Source organism: Grampus griseus, assembly GCF_964374135.1.
Source record: "Grampus griseus genome assembly, chromosome: 6".
In the NCBI taxonomy this organism is placed as follows: domain Eukaryota; kingdom Metazoa; phylum Chordata; class Mammalia; order Artiodactyla; family Delphinidae; genus Grampus; species Grampus griseus.
Window position 1 is genome coordinate 49,840,952 of NC_139000.1, and position 25,989 is coordinate 49,866,940.

The 25,989-nt window shown below is 43.5% G+C and overlaps 1 protein-coding gene and 1 long non-coding RNA gene across 4 annotated transcripts in view; one reads left to right on the forward strand and one right to left on the reverse strand.

Moving 5' to 3' along the window:
• TJP2 (tight junction protein 2) overlaps positions 1–25,989 on the reverse strand; it is a 105,799-nt gene that overhangs the window by 60,702 nt on the left and 19,108 nt on the right. For 2 of the 3 annotated variants that reach the window (XM_082656532.1, XM_082656530.1), the window contains exon 1: positions 23,983–24,093. The exons of the other annotated variant lie outside the window; for it this stretch is intronic. In XM_082656532.1, the coding sequence (XP_082512658.1) occupies positions 23,983–24,042 (60 nt within the window). In that variant the 5' untranslated portion in view covers positions 24,043–24,093. Of the gene's footprint in view, positions 1–23,982; positions 24,094–25,989 lie in introns of those variants that run through there. 3 annotated transcript variants of the gene reach the window in all.
• LOC309824103 lies at positions 16,869–20,566 on the forward strand. Its single transcript, XR_014296890.1, has 3 exons — positions 16,869–16,896; positions 17,481–17,656; positions 19,643–20,566. It is a non-coding gene; the product is annotated as an uncharacterized lncRNA (long non-coding RNA).

A 25,989-nucleotide genomic window follows, 5' to 3' on the forward strand; every position in this document is an offset into this window, starting at 1 on the left:
AAAATCTGCATGTGGTTTTTAGCAGCTTTATTCATAACTGCCCAAACTTGGAAGCAACCAAGACGTCCCTCTTGTAGGTGAATGGATAAATAAACTGTGGCACCTCCAGACAAAGGAAATATTATTCAGTGCTAAAAAGAAATGAGCTATGGAGCCATGAAAAGACATGGAGGAACCTTAATGCATATTACAGTTGGCCTCTGTATCTGCAGGTTCTGCAGATTCAACCAACCATGGATTGAAAATATATTAAGAAAAAAAAATTTCAGAAAGTTCCAAAAAGCAAAACTTTGGGGGGGAGGGATAAATTAGGAGTTTGGGATTAACATATAAACATGACTATATATAAAATAGATAATCAACAAGGACCTACTCCATAGCACAGGGAACTCTACTCAATATTCTGTAATAACCTACATGGGAAAAGAATCTGAAAAAGAATGGATATACGTATGTGTATATGTACAACCACTTTGCTGTACACCTGAAACTAACACAACATTGTAAATTAACTATACCCCAATATAAAATAAAAATTAAAAAAAAGGATTTCTTCACAGTGATGCTATATTTCTGTACTTCCAGTATCTTTTCACTAAAGAAAAATAAAATATGAATACTGTAATAAAAAAACAAAACAAAAAAACCTTCAATTTGCCACATGCAAGCAACTATTTACATAGCATTTACATTATATTATTAGATATTATAAGTAATCTAGTGATAACTGAAAGTATACAGGAGGAACTGCCTGGGTTACGTGCAAATACTATGGCATTTTATATAAGGGACTTACTTGAGCATCCCTGAAATTTGGTATCCACCTTGGGTCCTGGAACCCATTTTTATATACATATATATATATGTTTTTATATATATACATATATGTACATATCCTGAGATATTAAGGGACTCGCACAGAACTCCACAGCTAGTAAGTGGATGGTCATGATCTGAATCCGGATCTGCATAAGTTCAATTTTAGTAAGATATGAGGCAAAAACAAAAACACACCATCAACAGATAATTACATTTAAGACCTCTATGTTCACAGTTATGCTACACCAAGTTACAAAGTATAATTATAATTTAACAGGCCATTCTTATTTGTAATCACAAAGAAGCCATTAATAAGCCAAAAAAGGAGCTCATTTGGCAACACAGACACAGCCCTGTCTACTCTATGATTTTAAATCTAAGCCCATAAACTTTAAAATATAGCTTTACTTAAAAAAACAAACATATACAAACCACCACCCATGCTGGTACCAAGGTATATAAACTGCTTTGTCCAAAGGCAGGTTAGAAAACCAATTAGTGTGCTCAGCTAAATCCTGCCAGCAGGATTGGCCCTGTATTAAATACCCAAGGTCAACTGTCCCTCCCAGACCCAAGGCACCATCAGAGGATAGCTCACACAGAAAGGAGCAACACGGGGCTTCCCTGGTGGCGCAGTGGTTTAAGCATCCGCCTGCCAATGCAGGGGACATGGTTTCCAGCCCTGGTCGGGGAAGATCCCACATGCCGCGGAGTAACTAAGCCCGTGCGCCACAACTGCTGAGCCTCTGCTCTAGAGCCCATGAGCCACGACTACTGAGCCTGCGCGCCTAGAGCCCGTGCTCTGCAACAAGAGAAGCCACCGCAATGAGAAGCCCGCGCACCGCAACCAAGAGTAGCCCCCGCTCGCGGCAACTAGAGAAAGCCTGTGTGCAGCAGCAAAGACCCAATGCAGCCAAAAATAAATAAATAATTTTTTTAAAAAAAGGGAGCAACATGACGCTTCTGCCATATTTCAGTGTGCCTGGTTAATCCCCAGAAAATTAGGAAGCCTATAGACAGAGTCCTGAGCCTCAAAGACATGCCTTTCCCCTGAGAATTGGGGAATAAATGCAGGCACATAAAGAACCTCACCTTTAGATACTGTATTGCCAACACCTGAGAGCCTCATAGAAATGCTGTATCTCAAGCCCTTCCTTGGACCTGTGGATAATAATATGCATCTTAACAAGAGCCCCCCGTGATTAATGTGCACATTAAAGATGGAGAAGCACGGGTCCGCAACAGAACTTTGCACCATGATGACAGTGTTCTTTCTGTAGCTGTGCTGTCCAATATGGTAACCACTAGCCACTTGCGGCTACTGAGCACTTGAAATGTGGCTACTGCAATTAAACAACTGAATGTCTAACTTTTAATTTAAATTAACTGTAAACAGCCACATTTAGTAAATAATTAGCCATATCCCTAGCAATCCTTTAATGCTGTTTCCAATTTTTTGCTACATAACAAATACTATGGCAGCCACTGTTGTGCATGTAGCCACTCCCCCCATAATTTGCAGTATTTCTGAATTAAAGAGCATACTCATTTCTAAGCCTTTTCATGTGTACTGACCTATTACTTTTTTTTTTTTTTTTTTTGTGGTACGTGGGCCTCTCACTGCTGCGGCCTCTCCCATTGCGGAGCACAGGCTCCAGACACGCAGGCCCAGCGGCTATGGCCCACGGGCCCAGCCGCTCCGCGGCATGTGGGATCCTCCCGGACCGGGGCACGAACCCGTGTCCCCTGCATCGACAGGCGGACTCTCAACCACTGCGCCACCAGGGAAGCCCTGACCTATTACTTTTAAATCAAGTTCTAGCAATTTACAGTACTGTATCAAGATGAGTCAAATGTCATTTTGAGAACAAAACACTACTTATTTACAGAAGCAGTGCTTGTTTCCATACTTTAAAGATCTTTCTGGTATTCTTTTAAAACTTTTCCTGCAAGAAAAGGAAGGGATTGTGGGGCAAAGAGTATTTTGAACTCCTTCTGTAGGCACATCGATAAAACTTAGAAAATGACCCTTTGAAAACTCTAATTTAACTAGCTCTCAGTAAGAGACACAATAATTTTCTATTAAATCGTTAATCTATGGATGAGATTTAAAAGTTTATAATTTATGGCTTTAACTGCCTAAGTATTTGTTATACATTTTATTATTTTTAATTTTTTAATTGAAGTAGTTGGTCTACAGTGTTGTGTTAATTACTGCTGCACAGCAAAGTGATTCAGTTATACATATATATATACTTTTTAAAATTTACTTTCCCATTATGGTCTATCATAGGATACTGAATATAAGTTCTCTGTGCTATACAGTCAGACCCTGCTATTTATCCATTCTATATATAATAGCTTACATCTGCTAACCCCACCCTCTCACTCCATCCCTCCCTCAACCCCCTCTCCCTGTGCAACCACCCGTCTGTTCTTTATGTCTGTGATTCTGTTTCTGTTTCATAGATAGGTTCGTTTGTGTCATATTTTAGATTCTGCATGTAAGTGATATCATAGGGTATTTGTCTTTCTCTTTCTGAATGACTTCACTTAGTATGATAATCTCTAGTTGCATCCATGTTGCTGCAAATGGCATTTGTTCTTTAAATGGCTGCGTAGTATTCTACTGTACATATGTACCACATCTTCTTTATCCATTCATCTGTCCGTGGACGTTTCGGTTGTTTCCGTGTCTTGGCTATTGTGAATACTGCTGCTATGAACGTAGGGGTGCATGTATCTTTTTGAATTATAGTTTTGTCTGGATATATGCCCAGGAGTGGGATTGCTGGATCATACGGTAATTCTATATATTTTTAGTTTTCTGAGGAACCTCCATACTGTTTTCCACAATGGCTGCACCAACCTACATTCCCACCAACAGTGTAGGAGGGTTCCCTTTCTCCACACCCCCTCCAGCATCTGCTATTTGTAGACATTTTAATGATGGCCATTCTGACTGTTGTGAGGTGATACCTCATTGTAGTTTTGATTTGCATTTCTCTAATAATTAGCGATGTTGAGAATCTTTTCATGTGCCTATTGGCCTTCTGTATTTCTTCTTTGGAGAAATGTCTATTTAGGTCTTCTGCCATTTTTTGATTGGGTTTTTTGTTGTTGTTGTTGAGTTGTATATTTGTTGTACATTTTAAATATCATAAACTTGACAATGGAATGTGTACTTGCACGGTACATTCAGAATAATGAGTGTGCACTGTATCTCAGGGAATCAACGGAGGAAAACAAAGACCCACCTGGTTATTCAAGAATACACTCCATTCAGGGGAGGGGACAGCAAAGACTAGAGACAGGAAGGGGAAAGGTGAGGTTTCCTACATCCAGCTCCCACACCAACGAAAGGTGGGAGCCCAAGCGAGTTATTAAAAATAATGAAAATGCACATCAGCAAGCTTTACTAATGATTTTGACTTAATAAGAAAACAGAGCAGATGAAATGGAAGCAAGTTGTACCTAAATAGTTAGGCTTCTAATTTTTTCTTCTCATGACAAAATTGAAAGAAAAAGTTCAGATGTTTGAAACAGCCTTATTGCTAAACTTAGAAAGGGACCACATTCTTTGATCTAGTATCTTGTATGGCATTATTATATAAACTGAGTTGAATGGACAGTCCATAAAAAAATGTGTAGGACACCCTCCTGTCCCCACTCTTTGCCACTGTTTTCCTTTATTGGTGACATGGGAAATTTCAGATATAAGTCAATATTATTTTTTAAATTCTGAATTAAACAATGTTAAGCTCCTCTCAAAAAACATGTCTATGCCTAGTAACATAAATTGTTGGCAGAAATTGTATGTGATCTTAAAGCATAAAAAGGCACCCAACATTTCCCTTTTGTGGAATTTGTGGTTATTAGGAAATCAGCAAAGGCCACCGCATAGTAACAGACATATAACCCACTAGGTGGCGCAATGATGCAGAAATAAAAAAGATGGCTGTTTCAACTTTAAAACTTCAAAACGTAATTCGGGGAGATTAGAAACAAACTTTAAAAATTACAATAAAACCCCACCATTATAGCTTTTATAAGAGGCAAGGTACATTTGCAACTCGAGGGAGAAAACTAAAAGAGGAAAATTACACTTTCATTTGTCACTCATTAATATTTTTTCAAAAGTTACTAGATATTACAATCAATTAACATCCTATGAGGTTTTTGACCCTGCTCTGGTTGTGGGATAGTCAAAGCAATTTAAACCATGTGGAATGTAGAAGACAGCACTTTCTAATTGTTAATCACAGGACCTAATTGGTATGGTGGAACATATTCCAGGAGAAAAAGTTACAGGATTTAGAGTTTCATGTAGAATGTGGAGTCCATTCACTGGTTCATTCAATAAATATTTATTAAACTCCTTTTTCATGCCAGGCTTTGTACTGAGCACTAGAGATTAAACAGCGAGGAAAATAAACAAGGTCCTGCCTTCATGGAGCTTACAGGCTAATGGGGGCCCAACTGTAAATCAAGGAGCCTGTCAGCAACTGTAGAACTAAAACTGTGACACGTGCTTTAAAGGGCAAGTACAGAAAGGTCTAGAATAGGAAGAACTGGCCTCTCCAGGGACATCAGGGAAGGCTTTCCTTCTTAGTGACCCCGTGGAAATAGGGAATGCAACCCACTGAGGGAGGACAAGACGAGAGACCACCACCACGTCTGAGGCACAAAGAGGGAGGCAGATGGGGGAGCCTGGGTCTCAGTAAGGATCTTGGTCTCATTTATGAGTAAAGTAAGTAAAAGTCTGAGGCAGATCAATGGCACAAGTGGATTTGTAGTCTTATATATTTGAGTCCAAATTCCTCATTTTACTGAGAAGCAGGGAAGAAATCTAAGCCTAGGTCAATAGCCCCAGTAGATTACTGGGTACAAGAGGTGGGAAGAAGGAAGTAAGGGAGAGGTGCACTGAATTCCCAGGGCAGTAACGGCTTTCTCAGGGCAGCTGAACCCCAGGGCCCACCCAAGGGTTTAAGCCCCAGTCAAGATCCCCTTATACTGTGAGGAAAGAATAAAGCAAACCATAATTTCTAAGCCAAGTTCCAAAGCCACCTCTGCAAGTACATAATTTAGGAGTGGGCAAGAAACTGCTATCAGGGCAGGAAACAGGAATGTTTACCAGGCATTCTGAGAAATGGATGCAGACACCAAAATAAGCCAAAGGACCAAGGCAACAAACTGCACCATCAAGACTGCTCATCAGGGGGAATTCCCTGGAGGTCCAGTGGTTAAGACTCAGTGCTTTCACTGCTGAGGGCCCAGGTTTCAATCCCTGGTCAGGGAACTAAGATCCCACAAGACCCGAGACACGGCCAAAAAAAAAAAAAAAAAGAGTGCTCGTCTGAAGAAAGGCAACAACCAAAACCTGTCTATTGAAAGAAAATTCAGGTAAGGACTTCTACTGCATTTGCCAGAAGACTCAGGCTTCTGCTTCCCCAGAGGGCTGGGGCCAGGGTCCAGACAACAGCACAACACGCTGAGCTCTCTCCAGCTGTTCTAGTTTGTCAGTGGATGAGTTCTCGGTTTGTCATTAAGCAGCTGTAAAACCTCTAAGTTTGCTGAACATCTCAGGTGTTAATACCCACCTCATAGGGTTCTTGAGAAGATCAAGTGGAATTTGATGTGGAAGTTTTTTTGGGGTTTTTTTGTTTTTTTTTTTTGCGGTACGCGGGCCTCTCTGTTGTGGCCTCTCCCGTTGCGGAGCACAGGCTCCGGACGCGCAGGCTCAGTGGCCATGGCTCATGGGCCCAGCCGCTCCGCGGCATGTGGGATCTTCCCGGACCGGGGCACGAACCCATGTCCCCTGCATCGGCAGGCAGACTCTCAACCACTGCGCCACCAGGGAAGCCCTATGTGGAAGTTTTTACAAACCAAAAAGTTTCACACAAATGAAGAGTACTTCCTATATTAAATTAATCTCACTCTAAAAAAGGCAGTATGATACACATTTAATAAAAGATTTTGGAAATAGATAGCATTTAGTCATTCAGCATTTAAGTATCTACTATGACTCAGGCTTTGAAAACAAAGGCCTATCAACATAGAACACAGTCCCCACTCTCAAAGGTTGCCTTTTTTAGGATACAGAAAGGCCTGGAATAGTCTAGAGAACAATGGCAGTGAATGTGTACTGAACTGGGGTATCAGTCACTGATCTATCAGCTTCAAGCCTTTCCAAATCCCCTGAGTTGGAAAAACGACATTAATTCCTCTTCTGCGTTACATTTCTTCACGACTTTGACCATGATGGTGGTTTATCATATCTTTGAAGTCTCCCCGCCCCCACCCCCCGCCCCGCCAGCCACAGGAAAGAATGAATTGTTTGGAAATGAAATAGCCAACAACTTAGAAATGCGACAAACATTATCTGTTCCAAAGCTGGAAATGCAGAGCATAAATAAGAAAATCCAAAACACAGACACATATTTTACCGTAGAGGGACATCTCAGTTTTATGGCCTTTCAACATCTTAAAACCAAAATGAGCTTTGACATATACTTTCTCCACACTTTCTTGTACTTAAGTTACTGCTTAACCAGAGGAAGTCTACACTCATAATTTCTCGACTGGCCTGTTACCAGTCACCTTCCAAGACTGAAACCAGAAGCAAACCAGCCCTTCAGTGCTAAGATCCACACTCTTCTGCATCTGGCTTTCCCATAGCCAAGGGGGACCTTGGACAAGAGTGTCCTCATAAAGCCAGAACCTTTCATAAGTCAGCATCTGACATACCTATACCCAGATGGCAGAAAAACTGCCTAGAAACCAAGCATCCTGCTTCTGGAAGTTCTAAACTAGTGCCCAGCAAACATTTATTTAAAGGGCCACATAGTATATATTTTAGGCTTTGCAAGTAGAGGATATTAAATAGATACTTATATAGCAACTTAAAATGTAACCATTAAAAAAAGGTAAGAACAATTCTTAGCTACCAGGCAGGAAAAAAACCAAAAAACCACCCAACCAGGCAGCCGGCTACAGTGTGCCAACCCCTAGTCCACACTTATGCAAAATTTAATAACTGACTAGTAATAGATGTGCAGGTGTCTGTTCACCAAGCAAGGCACCACGTTTAGCCAGCGAGGTGCTCACAAGCAGCACACAGGGAGGTGCACACACTTCTTGATTCCTGCTTTCCTTCACCTTGGTTTTCACTTCTATCCTCAACAAGCCTTAGAATTATACTCAGCACCCAGTCACTATTTGGGGATAATCCTGTTTTGTTTGCTTCTTTCTTTCTTTTCTTCTTCTTTTTTTATTTATTTTTGTGGTACGCGGGCCTCTCCCTGTTGTGGCCTCTCCCGTTGCGGAGCACAGGCTCCAGATGCGCAGGCTCAGCGGCCATGGCTCAGGGGCCCAGCTGCTCCTCGGCACGTGGGATCTTCCTGGACCGGGGCACGAACCCGTGTCCCCTGCATCGGCAGGCGGACTCTCAACCACTGCGCTACCAGGGAAGCCCTCTTTTCTTTTTTTAATTAATAAGGCATAAGTTTTTAGTTGGTACATAATACAAAAGTTAGGTCAATTCAAAGTGAACTCGGGACTTCCCTGGTGGTCCAGTGGTAAAGAATCCACCTTCTAGTGCAGGGGACGCGTGTTCCATCCTGGTCGGGGACTAAGATCCCATGTGCCGCGGGGGCAGCTAAGCCCACGCACCACAACTACTGAGCTCGAGCGCCTCAAAGAGAGAGCCCGCGTGTCGCAAACTACGGAGCCCACGCGCCCTGAAGCCTGTGCACCACAACTAGAGAGAGAAAACCCGCACGCCACGACTAGAGAGAAGCACAAGCGCTGCAACGAAAGATCCCACGCATGCCTCAACAGAGAAAGATCCCGCGTACCGCAATTAAGACCCAATGCAGCCAAAAACTTTTTAAAAAGCAAAACAAAACAAAGTGAAGTGCACTTGGTTTTGGTAGCAACTTAACTTCTCTGGTTATATTTTACCTAAAAAATCTGAACTTGTTCACAATTTCCAATCACATACCACAGGGGAAACTGGCCTGAGATCAGAATCTTGCTTCAGATAATCCTCCAAGTGGATGATTAACTACAGGGAGGCGCGTTATCAACACGCTTATTGGGCAAGAATGAGGAGATGTGTTGGACACAGAGAAGTAAAAACCTTTGCTCCCGACCTCAAGCTGGGCTGCTGTCTGTGTACCCTCACAAAAAGACAGTAAGGGTGCGGCACCCACAACCCAAGACAAATTTAAAGAGAACGTGAAAACACTAGAAGTTTCCATTGCCCACCATGAAGTCTGACTTAGAATCTGGTCAGAATTAGAATCTGGTCAGAATTCTATATATCCAGCTTGTGTCAGGGCTGAACTTAGAACCAAGAATCAGCATTTCTAATTGTGTGAACCTTATTAGACGGTCCATGGAAGCTCATCAAACTCATCAATTCTGGATCCTGGGAGAAGAAAGCCATGCAGTGAGGCAATGAGGAAAAGACAAAAGCACCCTTAATAAGACTCCAGGGGGAACAGGAAGAAACAAAGTTTATATCTGGAGCCTTTCTAGCTCTTTCTACCCCTTGCTGGTTGCTCTGGCTTTCAAGGTCCTCCTACCCCAAAGCATTCAAAGGTGAACTCCCAACACACAACGTCTGCTCCATCAGCAAAATGTTCTGGCTCCCAAATTCTCTCTCTACCTTTATCCCCAACCCAAACTCTCACTGTATCAATGCTTTCAGTCTCAGCTAGATATCAGAAAAAGATGACTTACTTCCCACTAAAGTGTGAGTGCCTGGTAACCTACACCTCTCGGTGTTTTTTTAAAAGATGTACTTTGACCCTGATGAAACTCCTGATGGAATTCTGATCCTTAACAGGCAAGTTCACAAACACAGCACATCAAAGATGAACATTCTTTCGAATTCCACAATCCAGACGCTTTGTAGCCACAACCAGTTTTTCTTGACATTAATTACAATTGTTGTTTTCTGTGGGATGGGATTACACAGTCATTTCTAACTAGAGGCTGTGGACTTGAAGACAGTGGACTCTCTCTCACTTGACAAGACAGTCTTAATATTTCTGTAACAAAATTATGATTTTAACTAGTTGTCTATGAAATCTACTTCCCCATAAAGCTGTGTCTTACACACCTTAGCGTCTTTGGGGCATCCTACGGTAATGGACACACATGGGTCACTGAAGAATGAAAACATCTCTTAAAAACACTGATATTTCATTGTGACTCATGATTCCCTGAAGGAAAAATTTCTGTATACTTTCAGTGATAATGTGTAAAATCCTTCAAATCAACAGAGGGCCGTTAGCTTCTCCCTCTTATTTCTCTGCTCATATGATTCTGAAAAGCAGAGGCTGGGAGTTGAAAGCACCTATAGGTTTCAAATTAAAGGGACCTTGGCTCAAATTCCCTCCCTGTCGTACAAACTATGTGATGCTGGACGAGTTACTTAACATTTCTGAGCCTCGGTGTCCTCACCTATAAAATCGTGTTTTAGGGGCTTCCCTGGTGGCGCAGTGGTTGAGAGTCCGCCTGCCGATGCGGGGGACGCGGGTTTGTGCCCTGGTCCAGGAAGATCCCACATGCCGCGGAGCAGCTGGGCCCGTGAGCCATGGCCACTGAGCCTGCGCGTCTGGAGCCTGTGCTCCGCCAACGGGAGAGGCCACACAGTGAGAGGCCCGCGCAAAAAAAAAAAAAAAAAAAGTCGGGTTTTAACACCTACCCCCAATTGGTTGGGAGGGTTCAGTGAGATCTGTACCAAGGGTCTAACACTGCATCAACCACTTCACTACAGAAAGGTCTGACTGCATCTTACTTTGTGTCCTGGGCCCCCTCACAATTAGGCATTTTACAGAGACATCAGGAGTTCTGATGGACACTTGGGAACTGAGCTGAGTGAGCCAACCCCCAACACACCCCTATTGGCAAAAATCAAGGACACAGCTTCAGAGCCCTTCTACAAACTCCATTAGTGCATATTTTACATTTGTTGGTCCAATAATGGAATGGAATGTTGCAGCTTCAGTCTCCAAGCTACCTACAAAGTGCTTTTTTGGGGGAGGGCCAGGTAGGGGGGAACACAGCAAGGCAAGAGAAAACATACCCAGGCCAATCTCGTTTCAGTTTTTTAGGACTTACCGTCTCCATTCTCTTCCTTTCACCTTCCTTCATTTAATGAGTAACTATTCTATGCCTGGACTGGTAATGCCAAGAATCAGACCTGCCCTTGAGAACTCACAATCAACCCCCCACATTAAAAGTGACCCTCCTCCCAACACTAGGCAGAATCCAGGCCTCGTGAAAAACACACTGCTCTTCCGAAAGGATAAACACATGCAATGAAGTTTACATCTAATTGAGGACTTTTTTTTTTTTTTTTGGGGCAGTTCACTGTTTTCCAAGCATTCGTTTTGACTAAGCTCAACCCAATCAAAAAGCTTACGTGGCTTCTCAGGAAGATAATAACCTATCCAATGTAGCAGACTACACAAATAGAGCCAACATACCCAAGTTGGAAGAGATGAAAGAGACAGACAGACGGACATGACAGCACCCCAGTTGCCAGGGCACTTGGCTACATAAATCACTATCCCGTATATAAAGCCAAAAGGACAAATCTGGTGACTGGAGTGATATGTGACTGCTGTTTTCTCAGGACAGTTCATTACTGGGATATAATCCAATCAGGCCAACATTTATATGTGATCATCCAATCACACTCAAAGACAACTGAGAACAACAATGCCATTGTTCCTTGGAGCTTATTACTACAGCTAAAGCCAAGTGGGCTTCCTCGCCCCACCCCCGCCCAGTGACATGTGTACTCTCCTTGGCTCCTGTTCTATTAATAAGTGAGAGAGATTCTTTAAGACAGTGCGTACTGCCTGCAAATATTCTGTGGTAATAAACAGCAAAACCATCACCGATGTATGATTTCTGGACAAAGTAAATCACAACCACGAAATTTAAGAAATTCAGAAAATTTAGCAATGCCCGAACTAATTTTAATTTTAACCAAGTTCTGTTTCCCCACATTTTATAGAGGAACTTTATCTTTAAAAAGCAGATGACTAACCAGTCCCCAAATATGAGGTTTCAAGGACTGAGGAGGGTGATGATGCAATGCCAGCAGCCTTTCTTAATTCCCTAGCTTCTGTGGAATATCAGCTCATGCCAGAACTTGACTTTTTTTTTTTTTCCTTAATTTTAAAGGATATTGTCAAATAAAAATAAAGCTATTTTACAAAAATACACAAAGCAGCACCACACGGCCCTTCCTCAGGCTGTAACACTACTAGCTGAAATATTTATAGGCACCTGGATCAGAAATACCTACATGTTTATAACCAATCATTTTTGTTGAAGGAGTGAATTAGGTCAGTGCCCTTAAGAAGCTCCCCTTCAGCTCTATTTTCCACTCTCCAAACAAAGAAAACCTTTGTGCATTGTATTAGCCACTGTAAACTGTTTGGACATCCATTGTTAGTCCTGGCCGACTGGATAAGTCTGGCGAAAAAGAGATAAAACAGGAGATTCTGTCAATATATTTCTAGCACATTCAAATTTAAGCAAGCTTCGCACAGAACCAGCTCACTCTAACTGCTAAACAAGTGGCTGAAATGAAGTTACTGTTCATGCTTATCTTGGCCCTTAGAATATATGCTTTCCTTATCGCTTCAAATTTCTCTGAAAGGAGTCTTCAGAAGTAGCACTGTAGATAGAAGCCTAAAATAAAATATTAATCAATAAATTGCTTGGCCAGTCTGCTTCTAGCTACTTTCCTGAAAGCAATAATAGTAAGGTCCCTAATCAGTCAGGGTCATAGGGAAAATTATTCGAATGAGAGAGAAGATTCACAGACATTCTAAAATAAGAAAAACTCAGTTCTTTCCATATGAGACATCATTATAGGGAGGATTTTGCCAAAATTGAGGCTATATTTTTAAATGTTTCAAGAACAATACATTACGGCTCATACTTCACAAATAAGTAGAAGTAGGACAGACACTATTGCCAATGTTTTGGTAGACTAGAACGTGCTGTCAGCATGAGATTTGAGGCACAAAATAGGATAAAGATTGAATCTCTTACCATTTAACTTGTCAAAAGATAAGACAGAGGGAGGAAAAGGGGACATTCTCTTCAGCCCATCTATAAACCGGATTTATATATCACCTTTTACTTTATTAAAAACTAACAAATCAGGGGAGGGATAAATTAGGAGTTTGGGATTAAAACATACACACTACTATATATAAAACAGATAACCAACAAGGATCTACTGTATAGCACAGGGAATACTCACTATCTTATAATAACCTATAAGGAAGAGAATATTAAAAAAGAGTATATATATTTATATATATGTATAACAGAATCACCTTGCTGTACACCTGAAACTCACACAACACTGTAAATCAACTTTTTTTTTTTTTTTTTTTGGCGGTACGCGGGCCTCTCACTGTTGTGGCCTCTCCCGTTGCGGAGCACAGGCTCCGGACGCGCAGGCTCAGCGGCCATGGCGCACGGGCCCAGCCGCTCCGCAGCATGTGGGACCCTCCCGGACCGGGGCACGAACCCGTGTCCCCTGCATCGGCAGGCGGACTCTCAACCACTGCGCCACCAGGGAAGCCCTCAATAAAATTTTTTAAAAATTAAAATAAAAACAAATAAATCAAAATGACTTCAAAAAGAAAATACTCATTAAGTTTCATACAGTTATACGTAAAAGCAGCAGCTCTTAGAATCAAGTTACTTCTCAGTCTGTATTAACTTGTAGGCTAGCAAACTATAATTTCTCAAGCTTACTCATATAGAAAAGTACCAAGAATCACAGAGCAGTTGAGAATCTGAGGCCCTTCAGAGAAACAATACCTTATGTGACAGGTAGGACTTATGGTAGCATCCACACTCCAGCAGGTGATTATAAAGTCAAAGGACTGATTTCTATAACTCTGAACACGAATTATAGAAAGCAGTCCTCAGTAATAATGATGATACAAGTAAATTATAACCACTGCCATTAAATTGCCACTGCAACCCCAGGAGGCATCTATGCCTTTTGTTTGCTGGCACTCAGCTTCCCCTAGTCCCAGAGACCAGAAGCCCCCAATCCCTTTGCCAACAGGGTACCAATGAGGTGCAAGTATTTATTTAAGATCTAAAAGGATGAAGGGAAGCAGATGCCATTTGTTCTCATTTTCCTGTAGCAGCAGTCATAGGCAAAAACTGATTTCCCAGACCTGAGCTTTGCAGTTACCTCCAAGCTCCCTATCATTTCAGCCTCCTCTGGGCTACAGAGGCTGAGACAGTAACAGGGTTGTTTGGAGGTCCTGGCTCAGGGCAGCAGCAGCTTTCTAACTTTCTAGGGGGCAAATCAGAGACTAGCAATGGGCCCTTCTGCTCTGTAGGCACCTAATTCTCTCCATTAAGTTTCATTCTCCTTGAACTAGCTAGAATGATGTCTGTTTTCTTCAGGGAACCCTGACCCAGAGGGTCTGTAGTGTCCATTTCACAGCTGAGAAAACCAAACCTGAGAAAAGTAAATTGCCTAAGGCCAAGCAAGTAAGCAGGCAGGACAAGAAGAATTCACACCCAGGTCTGCCTGACTTCAACATCACAAAATGAAAGTTAAACACACAGAGTGAAAGGTAAGCCTATCTCCAACCCATGATCCAGCAATTCTACTCCCAGGAATTTACACAAAAGAAATGGGTGCGTAAGCCCACAGAACAAGCTATAGGTGATTTTCATAGCAGCTTCGTCCATAATAGAAACAAAACAAAAACCTGACTACAACCCAAATATCCGTCAACAAAAGAATGGATAAACAAAACTGGTAAATTCATACAAATGGAGTATTTACTACTCAGCAATAAAAGAAAAGTACTGAATTGTATAACAACACAAAGGTTACTCTGAGGAAAGAAACCAGACACCAAATGCTGATTTCATTTATACAGATCCTCTCAAGGTGAAGCAAGGCTATAGGATGGTGAGAGATGTCAGAAGAGAGGTTCCCTTGTGGGTGGGGTGGTGAACAGTTGGAAAAGTGACGAGAGAACCTTCTGGAGTGATGGAAAGTTCTATTTTTTGATCTAGGTGGTAATCACACAGGTGAATACATTCACGTAAAAGTTCATCTGGCTCTGCAACTGGATAGTGGTGGTGGCTGCAATTAATTGCCACAATGAAATGCCACTGAGGGCACACTTAGAATGGTTAAAATAAGGTTGGGAGGGAGGGGATGGGGGATATACGTACGCGTATAGCTGATTCACTTTGTTATACAGCAGAAACCAACACACCATTGTAAAGCTTATACTCCAATAAAGACGTTAAAAGAAAAAAAAATGGTTAAAATAGTGGATCTTATTGTGTTTTACTACAATAAAAAAAAATCAAGCTCTCCACTTGAGAGTTGTACATTTTACTGTCTGTAAATTATACTTCAATTTAAAAATTAAAAATAATAATATAGAAAAAGCTCCATTGTGAGTAAGCAGGCTTTGGAGGACAGACTCAGGATACCACTGTTCCCATAGAAAAATTTTTCTCAGTTTCAGGCAAATGTTTTTCACCTCAGTTCTTTGGTAAATTGAGTCTACCTTTCCTGCCTCTTCCTGACTCTTGAGTAAAGACATCTGCAAACTGTGCGCTTAAGCAGTATAAGCAGACCAAATACTTCTCCCAGACCTTTGATTAAAATCCAAATTAGGTTCTGCTAGAAAGAAGGCCACCGATGTTCAAAATGAACTCGTTGCCTCTTCATTGCAATGTGTCGCCACCTGATTGTTTTTAGACACTTAACAATAACGCCAGAAGGAAAAGCACAAATGTTTCCAGTTCCATTTCTGGAAAATTTCAATGGGTGTCTGAGATGCCACAAATCTCTCTCCCCTCTCAAAACTCACCCAGACACTAAACAGACCGGGCCGAGGCAGGCGAAGTGCTCTCCCTGAACTTAGGCAGAAAAACTTTGATGTGCCTGAGGTAACCCTGAAACATGGCTGCTGGCGAGTGACTTCACATCAGTCAGTAACAGTGAATGAGGTCTTGCGACAGTCACCAGGAGGCCCGTCTTCAGCGCATTTGTGAAGAACAAATCAGAAAGGCTTCCCAGTGGCAGGCCTGCCTTACCTTCCGTGCTCGTGTTACAGGCAATGCGGTCCCTGGGAGAGGAGTCCATGGGGAAAGGAGGGGTGCTGGAGGCCCCCAGGATGCAGCTTTTACTAGGAAGGATGGAGGGAAAGAGGAAGGAGAAAGAACGATTCTCAGGAAGCCCTGGGAGATGGCTGCAGTTGCTGGCTTGGGGCTGCAGAGTGAGGAAGAGAATTCAGCACCCACTGAGCTGGTACATTATTTAAGCTGCAACTGAATAATAGATCTTTCCATCACTTCATGAGCTAAACAAGACAGCCACTCTTTGGAAGTTGCTTTGCAGAGAGAATGCATTGGCTCTCTTCTTAAAAGAGAAAACAGAGAGAAAGAAAACACACAAGTTGTTTAAGGAGTGTGGAAGCACTTAAAGATGGCATGAACCAACAGAAATTACCTAGAATATTCTCTAGGCTTTATACCAAACACTCAGAATCTTAAGCACTGTAAAAGACTTCAGAGTTGATCAAATATAATTATTCATTTCCCTATAAAGAAACTGAGAACTAGAATTACACGCCTTAGCTCAAGTCACCAAGCTAATTCGTAGAACAGCTTATACACCATTAAAGAAAGGGTCTGTATAAAATTCTACACCTTTTTTTTTCTTATGGATAAACTATCATCCACTCACTATATCAATGTCAGGAATCCACTTTTCTAAGTTCTCGATGTCTTCAATTCTTACTAGTTTATGCAACAAGCCTTCTGATCAAGTCAGTACAATGAGGTCAACACTTAGTGCATGTGCTTGGTGCCCTGTCAGCTTCTGGGGTGACCAAGATGACTCAGACCAGGGAGGGGCTCACGGCTGACGGGAAATGACTGGCATGTGGCAGATGTGATAAGGGCTCGAATAAACACTGGCATGTGCACGCTAACCTGTCACAGGCCAGGAGGCAAATGATTCAGCCCGAGTGAAGAAGGGTAAGGGAGAAACTGGACTTCTAAAAATGAGCTCACCAGGAAGTTTCTTCTAAACTATTCATTCTTTTCAAAAGCAGAAATGACGAGTTTTTTGTTTTTTGTTTTTTTTTAAAGATCGGGTTTTTAAAATCATTACTTTTATTTATTTCTGGCTGCGTTGGGTCTTCGTTGCTGTGCGCGGGCTTTCTCTAGCTGCGGGGAGCGGGGGCTACTCTTCATTGCAGTGCGTGAGCTTCTCATTGCGGTGGCTGCTCTTGTGGAGCACGGACTCTAGACGCGCGGGCTTCAGTAGTTATGGCTCATGGGCTCTACAGTGCAGGCTCAGTAGTTACGGCGCACAGGCCTAGTTGCTCCACGGCATGTGGGATCTTCCTGGATCAGGGCTCGAACCCGTGTCCCCTGCATTGGCAGGTGGATTCTTAACCACTGCGCCACCAGGGAAGTCCGGACGAGCTTTGCTAATACTAACTCCTTCAAAGAATTTCATTCTGCTTTGCTAGATATGTTTGGCAACAGCCTTCCTAGGATTGAGAACGGGCTACTTGCCTCACACAGGTACATCACCCCTTCTCCCCGCCACCCAGGCTCTCAGGTGCTCCGGGCAAGAGGAGGCAGAGAAGGAACCCCACAGCCTAGGACTTGGAACACTTCCCTTATAAGAAATGGCTCTCAGCGAATGGAAACAAACAGCTACACTTGGAACATTATTTCCTCCTCCGAAGAACAAAGCTCCAAGAAGCTACAAGTCTTAGAAGAGAAGGTCAGTAAATCCTACTGATGACTAGAATGCAGTATTTCCCCGGTTCAACTTCAACTAAGTGACAAAGTCTAGAGTATCTGCAGTGTCCTCTCATCTCTATGAAAGGTTTTTCTAACACATACAATGGCAAAGATACAACTGGATTCTAATCATTATCTATTAATTACAGCCTAATAACTCTTACCGACCAGCAAACTATCCCAATAATTCTCTCCCACAATGTATTACATATATTCTCTCTAAATGCCTGACTTGTCACTAACTATATTGTCACTAACTATAAATATATAGCTATATATTTAGTCCCTTGCTTATATCGGGTGTCAGATGAAGCATACTATAATTAGTTTTCAAAGATGATGTCATTTTCTCTTGTGAACATAATGTATATATTGTGTTGGCTGAGTAAAGTCTACAATACAAATAATAATTATCATATTAACTCTGAAATCCATGTTTACATATGCATATGGGTAAAATTCAGTAAACATTTGTATTCAAGGATGTGACATGAAGTCTTTGCCATAATTAATGGTATAATTTGAAATTCTGGGGTCAGTAGAGCTTCCTGTGTAACACCCAACAAATATCTTACTCTCAAAGGATCTATCAAGGGTCTTTCACCACTATTACCGTTCCTGCCACCCTCCAAACTCTCCAACCCCTCAACACTCACACACAATGATGGGGAAAGAGAAACACAAATAGAACCTCTAATCTATGAATATTCTAATCAGGCTAAATATTTAGTTTGAAAGTAAAAATAAACATTCATTATTACAGAAATTTATACTGCTATGGTTTGCAACACACAATGGTGTATAAGTGACTAAGAAAAGCTGCATTATGTTTTTAAGGTTAAAGACCTGATTTAACTTTAACCATTTGGCAGGGGCACTAAACAAATATCTGTAGTGATTTTAAATGACTAAAGTTACTAATTGAAAGCCTAGGACTTCTCATAAAGAGTATGCACACACATACAATTAGGGATTCTGCTGACTGAAGCAAAGTGTTTTCTATTGTGGTTTTATTCACCTATCATGAACATGAACTTCAATTGCTCATTTCTCCAGGTCACGGCAGGGTTTCTTTTTTCCTACCTCAAGACTTCCAATTCCTACAACAATCCTTGTTAAAGCCTATTCTGCAGACCCAATAAAAGCTCCATTTTTAAAGAGTTAGATGCATTACATGTGAGGCTGCCTGGGTCTCTGTATTCTTAGGCGCTGACGGATGGTGACTGAGATACGCTTGGTAACAGAGTGATGTCCCCCAGGAGTGCCAAAGCATTTCCCCCTTTTCACTCTATCCTACCACAAATGTCACACCAACAGACCTTAAAATTGCAGAATGGCTTGCGGGAAGCAAAGAAAGGAATGAGACTTAGGGAAGACATTAAATAGCTTCACGAATACACTGTCTGCAGCAACAGAAAAGAGAACTGGGTGGACAAGAGCAAGATGCACATATTAAGACACAAAGTCCATCAAATTCAACTTTCCTGGCTTTTCTGGGCCATTCTGTGTCCGACTTTCCTTAAGGTGTGGTTGAGGTACACCTAGCTCTCCATACTTAAGCGTCACACTCGTATTTTGAGAGTATTTTCCAAATCTCAGATTTCAAGGGCTGTCTTCACAGTTTTGGCCTTATTCTCATACCACTTATCCTGATAATTTACTATTTTTCTTAAGTCGAACTCACCGTTTTATTTCATACTTATTTTTGCCTCATTCTAAGCAATCTATCCATGAAATAAATGAGTTTGGTGACCGGCTTTATGTTTTTTAGTCCTGAACTACAAGGGTCATGCGCAGTAATTAAAGAATGGGCTATGTCCCTCCCTGTGCCACCTGTAAATCTGTCTGCACAGCACACTTTGGAAACAACACTGTTTTGAAGGCAGCAAAAAAGGCAGAGAAAATGTTTAATTTAATAGGCATTTTTTCAATATGACAGTCCTGAGTCTCCCTTTTGAGTTCACAGGTTATCGAGGCTGACACAGCTTTGGATGATGGAGGCGCGAGCCCCCTTAAAAAACCCGAATGAAACAGTCACCGTCATGGGAAGGCCCATGCAGGCCTGCCCAGGCTCTAGCAGTCAGATGCTAAGTTCCAAGAAGGGCATTTTCTAATCAAGCTGCAAAAGCGGAAGCAGGTACTTTCCAACTCAGAACTCTCTTCCTCACACGGTGCCATAGGCAGTGTACAAAGTTAATCGACTGCTTTCCTAGGTAACCTTCAGACCTGGAACTAGCTATTGCCAATACCGGATGTTAGGACTGAGTGCCTGATAACTTTTCTCCATTGCTGTTATACAGGTTTTGCAAAATTTTTAATGGGAATGCCACCTCAGACCCTCATAAATTTGCTAGCTATACGAGCTTTCTCTCACAAGGGTCGTCATGAAAATTCTTGTGGGGACGAAGTAGGTTCTAAATCGTTTTAGGGAACATTTCTTTTTTAACCTTAAAAAAGCCCATGTAGGGACTTCCCTGGTGGCACAGTGGTTAAGAATCCACCTGCCAATGCAGGGGACACAGGTTCGAGCCCTCGTCCGGGAGGATCCCACATGCTGCGAAGCAAGTAAGCCCGTGCACCACAACTATTGAGCCTCTGCTCTAGAGCCCACATGCCGCAACTACTGAGCCTGCGCACCACAACTACTGAAGTCCACGCGCCTAGAGCCTGTGCTCTGCAACAAGTGAAGCCACCGCGATGAGAAGTCCATGCAGCCCAGTGAAGAATAGCCCCCGCTCACCACAACTAGAGAAAGCCCATGCGTAGCAACAAAGATCCAACACAGCCAAAAATAAATAAATGAATAAATTAAAAAAAAAAGTCCATGTAAAACATCGAAGTTTTTAACCCACTAAATAGGTGTTGAATCTGACTTCTGTCTGACTGTATGTTTCTGACCCTGCCCCTTTGATTTAGGATGAAGAAACAACTCAGTAAAACATATGAGATAATCATTCTGCCGCACCCACCCAATTTTCAATGGAAAATGCCTCTCAATACCAAGGCTGGCTGGTCCAAGGCCATTCCAGCCAGCACTTGTTGGCCCCCATTACTGCTTAGAGTCTGACCAATGAGGCATTTGATAGGGTGTCAGCTCTCAACCTCGATAAACTAATCTGCAGCCACAGCTCCTCAATGGGATTTGTTTTAGGGATTAGGCAAGGAATTCCCGGATGGCTCATATTCTTGGTAGAGGTATGTTGAAAGTTTCAGCGTGATTACTAACCCTTCCTGAATCTTCACCCCACCAGCCCCTCCCACACCTCATGACACACCCCAGCCAAATCTGCATAACTTTTAACTACGGAACATATGACAGTACACAGGACTACAGGGGCCCCGCCTAGTTTCAAAAACTTTTCTGTCTCCTAAAAAGAAAGCCTTCAGAAGAGAAAACCTTGCTAAGCTCAAAAGTCACTGTAGGGGGATTCCCTGGGGGTGCAGTGGTTGGGAGTCTGCCTGCCGATGCAGGGGACACGGGTTCATGCCCTGGTCCGGGAGGATCCCACATGCCGCGGAGTGGCTGGGCCCGTGAGCCATGGCCGCTGAGCCTGCGCATCCGGAGCCTGTGCTCCGCAACGGGAGAGGCCACAACAGTGAGAGGCCCGCATACCGCAAAAAAAAAAAAAAAAAAAAAAGTCACTGGAGGAATTTTATCATTTCCCTCGAATTCCCAGGCATTTCTCCAGCATAAGAGCAATGTCTGGCTGTGACCTTTTGCCAATGTACAAAGAATCAGATTAAAAGTTAAACAAACGTAGGCAGAAACCCTTGCAAATGGAATTCCCCAGGGGGTGATGCTAAAAAATTTTGGGTCTTATGCATACGAGAGCCCCCAAAAGAGTAATATTCCCTGTGTAGGGTGTTGGGGGTAGCCCTGTTTACTGGGAAACTGGTTCACTTCTTTATAGGAAAAGTCAAGTCATTAATACATTAGGGATTTCTGGGACTTTTTCTTTTTCTTAAAGTTCTCTTCCTGGCATTTAAAGCCTTTCAAGAGAGTGTGCGCATCTCTTGCTCTTTCCCTCAGCAACTGCCCTAACATACCTGGTACCTCCTTTTTGTGCTTAGTAACCCAGAGCCCAGCACTTAAGAGTTTTCAGCACCTGTTTTGGTTCTTATTACAGTTGGCCCTCCATATGCAAGGATTCAACCAACTGTGGATCAAAAATATACAGCGGGGGAAAAAAATTCCAGAAAGTTCCAAAAAGCAAAACTTGAATTTGCCACACACCGGCAACTATTTACACAGCATTTACATTGTATTTACAACTATTTCTATAATATTTCCATTGTATCCAGTACTGTAAGTAACCTAGAGAGGATTTAAAGTGTACAGGAGGATGCCCTTAGGTTATAGGAAAATACTACACCATTTTATATAAAGGGCTTTGAGCATCCTTGGATTTTGGTATCTGAGGGGGGTCCCAGAACCATTCTTCCCCCCATCCCAGGATACTGAGGGATGACTACTAGCTACTGTCTACTTAGCATCCACTAGCCAGGCACCCTATGTCATTTCACTCAGTCCTCGTCTTATGAGACGTGTTATTAGCCCCATTTTCTAGACTGGCTTACCGTGTAAGGTATCTGTTCAAAGGCAAACTTTCTTCCCAAAAAGAAACCCTGAAGGGAGTGTGCACGGAACAAACCCACACTTTGTTGCATTTCTGTATTGCAGAGTGTGCATCTGTATCGCATACTCCCTCTGTAAGCCGCAGGTATCCCAGCAGAGAGAGTTTGCAGCGTCTTAAAAAACATCTAAACTTTTCAGATCGAACAGACTCTTGACAGCAGAAGTTGAGTCTTGCTTATCTTGTACCCCACCTGCTCACAGTGGACCGGCACAAGTGGGTGCTCATTAAGTTATCAGCTGCGTGGTCCTGAAAAAGCTACAGCAGCAACTCAGGGGGAAAACAATCTCCCTTCATCAATCTCTGACAGCAGCTCTGAAAAAGCTCAAGAAACACCTCAAAAGCCACTGTTGCCTTACTAAAGCACCCTCCTTCTCTAGTCTCCCCGGAGAGGGGAAACTACAGCATCCTGTTCCTGCTTCTAATTGGAATGCATCAGAGTCTTAATTATTTGCATTCTTCCCCACCAAGACAGTGTGGTAGAGGCACACTCTTAACATTTGTATTTCCCACACTGAAGTGAAGTTGTTCATGAAAATTTATTGAATAACCATATTTCATTCTCTCAGGCAAGATATTAAATGGCACTTTGCCACAAATGCAATCACTACTAGTAACTCCTCACTTAAAATGAAAATGGTCCACTTCCAAGGTTTGCATGTAGACTGTCTCTCCCAGGAATAACCCTGACACAGGTGGACCTGTTTTCCCAAGGTGACTGTCAGCGCACCCAGCTCAGACCACCTAGAGATCTGAGGAAAAGGGGCTCTTCTCTGCTGCGATTCCCCTAGCTGAGGGAGGGACGGAGGGAGGAGGGAGGGAGGGGGGGAGGGAGGGAGGGGGGAGGGAGGGGGAGGGAGGGCAATTTCTAGGATGGGATGAGTCTACGCTGGGAACTGCAGGGAAACCACAACCATTACTCAGGCCAGACAGCTGCCAAGGAAGCAGCGCTGCCTAAGAACTGAAGCTAAAATAGAGGTGGGAGGCTGTATTCCTTTCCATTACTAAGCCCTGGAGTATTCCCTCCCAAGTTCATCCACATTTCAAGAATGTTAAAACCCTGCAGTCAAAACCCTGATTATTTATAACTTAAAATAAACTACTGTGTAAAGCAGAAACTTTACAAATGAAGACACAAAAGAAAAAGAACTGGTGACAGGTAAGATAATACCAGAGTACATATCCATTCCCTATTGCAAATAATTTTTACTTATATTGCAGAGGCAACTGATTAAAAGGGAAAGAGAGGATTCTGGTCTCCAGAGAGTTGTCAGTTTGTCTCACACACACATGCCTGTAATTTTGCATCAAGTAGAGAGTGCGGTTTGAAACCGAGAAGGAAAACACAAAGGCATAGGGCAGGCGACACAACAGGAACAACGAGATGCCTCCGAAGTAGCACCAATCCAAGACAGAGTTCAAGACAGTCTTCCCTACTTCCGACTTAACCTGAAATCCAAGTGACTTTAGAGAACAGAGAAAAGGGTCCAGGAGCCCTGGAGGCCACGAGCCACCACCCTTGTCCGGTGAAACCTAGTCCCTGCCCTCAACCCCACCTCTGGATAGGAGAATCCCAGCCACCTAATGCGCATCTGGGAAGCCCACCACGCGCTCCCATGCCCCGTCCTCGCGACCCTTCTCCCAACCAAGCGGGACGCAAGAGGGCACTTACTTGGAGCCAACCTGACATCTCCCGCCGGGGTGGAAACCCGCGGTCTCCTCGCACCAGCATCTTCAGGCGAGGGTCCCGCGTGGTCGCGCAGGTCCAGGACCCGGCTCCACCTCCTCCTTCTCCTCTGGGCGTCAGGTCAGTCCTCCGACCCGCGGCCGGGTTTTAGCCAGGTGCCGGCCCGCGGGAACCCACCCCTTTGTCCCTCCCCCCTCGTCGCGGCGTCGGCCCGCCCCCGGCCCGAGGCAGCGCCTCTGCGCCCGCCGCCTGGCCCGGGAAACTCTCAAACGGGCCGCTACCACCCCCGCGCGACCCGGGGGAGGGTTCGCCGGCGCCGCACCCTCGAGGGGCCCGCAGAGGGCCGTGTCACGCGCGACTCCCGGCCGGGGACGAAGGAGGACGGCAGCAGCAGGGGGATCCTGAGGACAGAGCGTCCCGCGGCCCCGACACCCAACCCCCCCACCGGCGGACCTGATGGTTCGCTCCGCGGCGAGCTCTGCGAGCAGCAGGTCCGGCTCCGGGCGCCCGCCGGGGGAGCGCTGCAAGTTTGCGTGTAGCAGCGAGCCCTGGGCGGCCTGTTTGTCCACGGGTTCTTCCCTCAAGGTCGCGTGCGCATCCTGTACGAACCCTTTCTGGAGAGGTTTGCAGAAACCGAAAAGTTTTTTCTGTCCTGCCTAGAGGACACACACACACACACACACACACACACACACAGACACAGACACACACACACACACACACACACACACACACACACACACACACACACACACACACACACACACACACACACACACACACACACACTGTACCCCTACGTTTAAAACACGACTTTTGAGAAAAATGCACTCCAGGTTATCTCTTTGGCACATTTCCAGTAACTCCAGTAAAGCGATTAAAACTCCTCTCCCATCACCAGCTTTTCAAAGGCTTTCTTTAAAAAAGTAGGTCACAAATGCTTATCAGGCAGGATTCATCGAATTCAACTCAGTACATTTATTCGTTTTAGAGTCCTCTATGTATAAAGAATTGTGCACGATAAATAAACGTTTCCTTATTTTAAGGGCATGTAAATTATTTGGAGAATCAAAACAGGTACACTGATTAAAAATATAATGGTGGATTTGAAATCTTAAGGAAACCATGTTGTAAGAGAAAAAAGTATGGCCCATCCTGCTCTTAAGTTGAAAAGCGAAACTCGGCCTACACTCACAAGAAGGTAAAAGGTAAAAGGTCTGATCTGACCAGCTGACAAGATACAGATGCCGGGCTCTCTCCCTGAAAAGTTGCTTCACTTCCTGCCTAATCAAAACAAGTTTGGCAGTTTATGTGGAAAAACAAGTACAGCAGATGCCTCTCTGAAAGTGTGAGGCTTCTGGCCTCCTTTGGAATGGCTAAGTGCCTACCTCTGAATAAAAAGCACTGTGAGTAACATTTCCCATTTTCCTTCAAGTCTCCAGAATTAGACGTTTTGGCTGTATTCCTGATGTAAGGTGTTACTCTCCTGATGAAAGAGCCATTTTTAAAAAATGTTTCCCAAATTAGGCGGTTCGGACAAATAATAACAATGGCAGCATTTGTGAACTGGTCACACCTTAGTGACATGAGCTTACACCACTAAGCATTTAAAGAGGAACAAAGGAACCCAGAATGTAGCAATTATATCTGCTGAGTGATTTCCTTTTTCTCTCTAGAGTTCTACAGTCCAATATGATAACCACTTGCCACATGTGACTATTGAATACATTTAAATTAACTAAAATTAGGGCTTCCCTGGTGGTGCAGTGGTTAAGAATCTGCCTGCCAACGCAGGGGACATGGGTTTGAGCCCTGGTCTGGGAAGATCCCACGTGCCGCGGAGCAACTAAGCCCCGTGCGCCACAGCTACTGAGCCTGCGCTCTAGAGCCCGCGAGCCACAACTACTGAGCCTGTGTGCCACAACTGCTGAGGCCCACCGCCTAGAGCCTGAGCTACACAACTAGAGAAGCTACTGCAATGAGAAGCCCCTG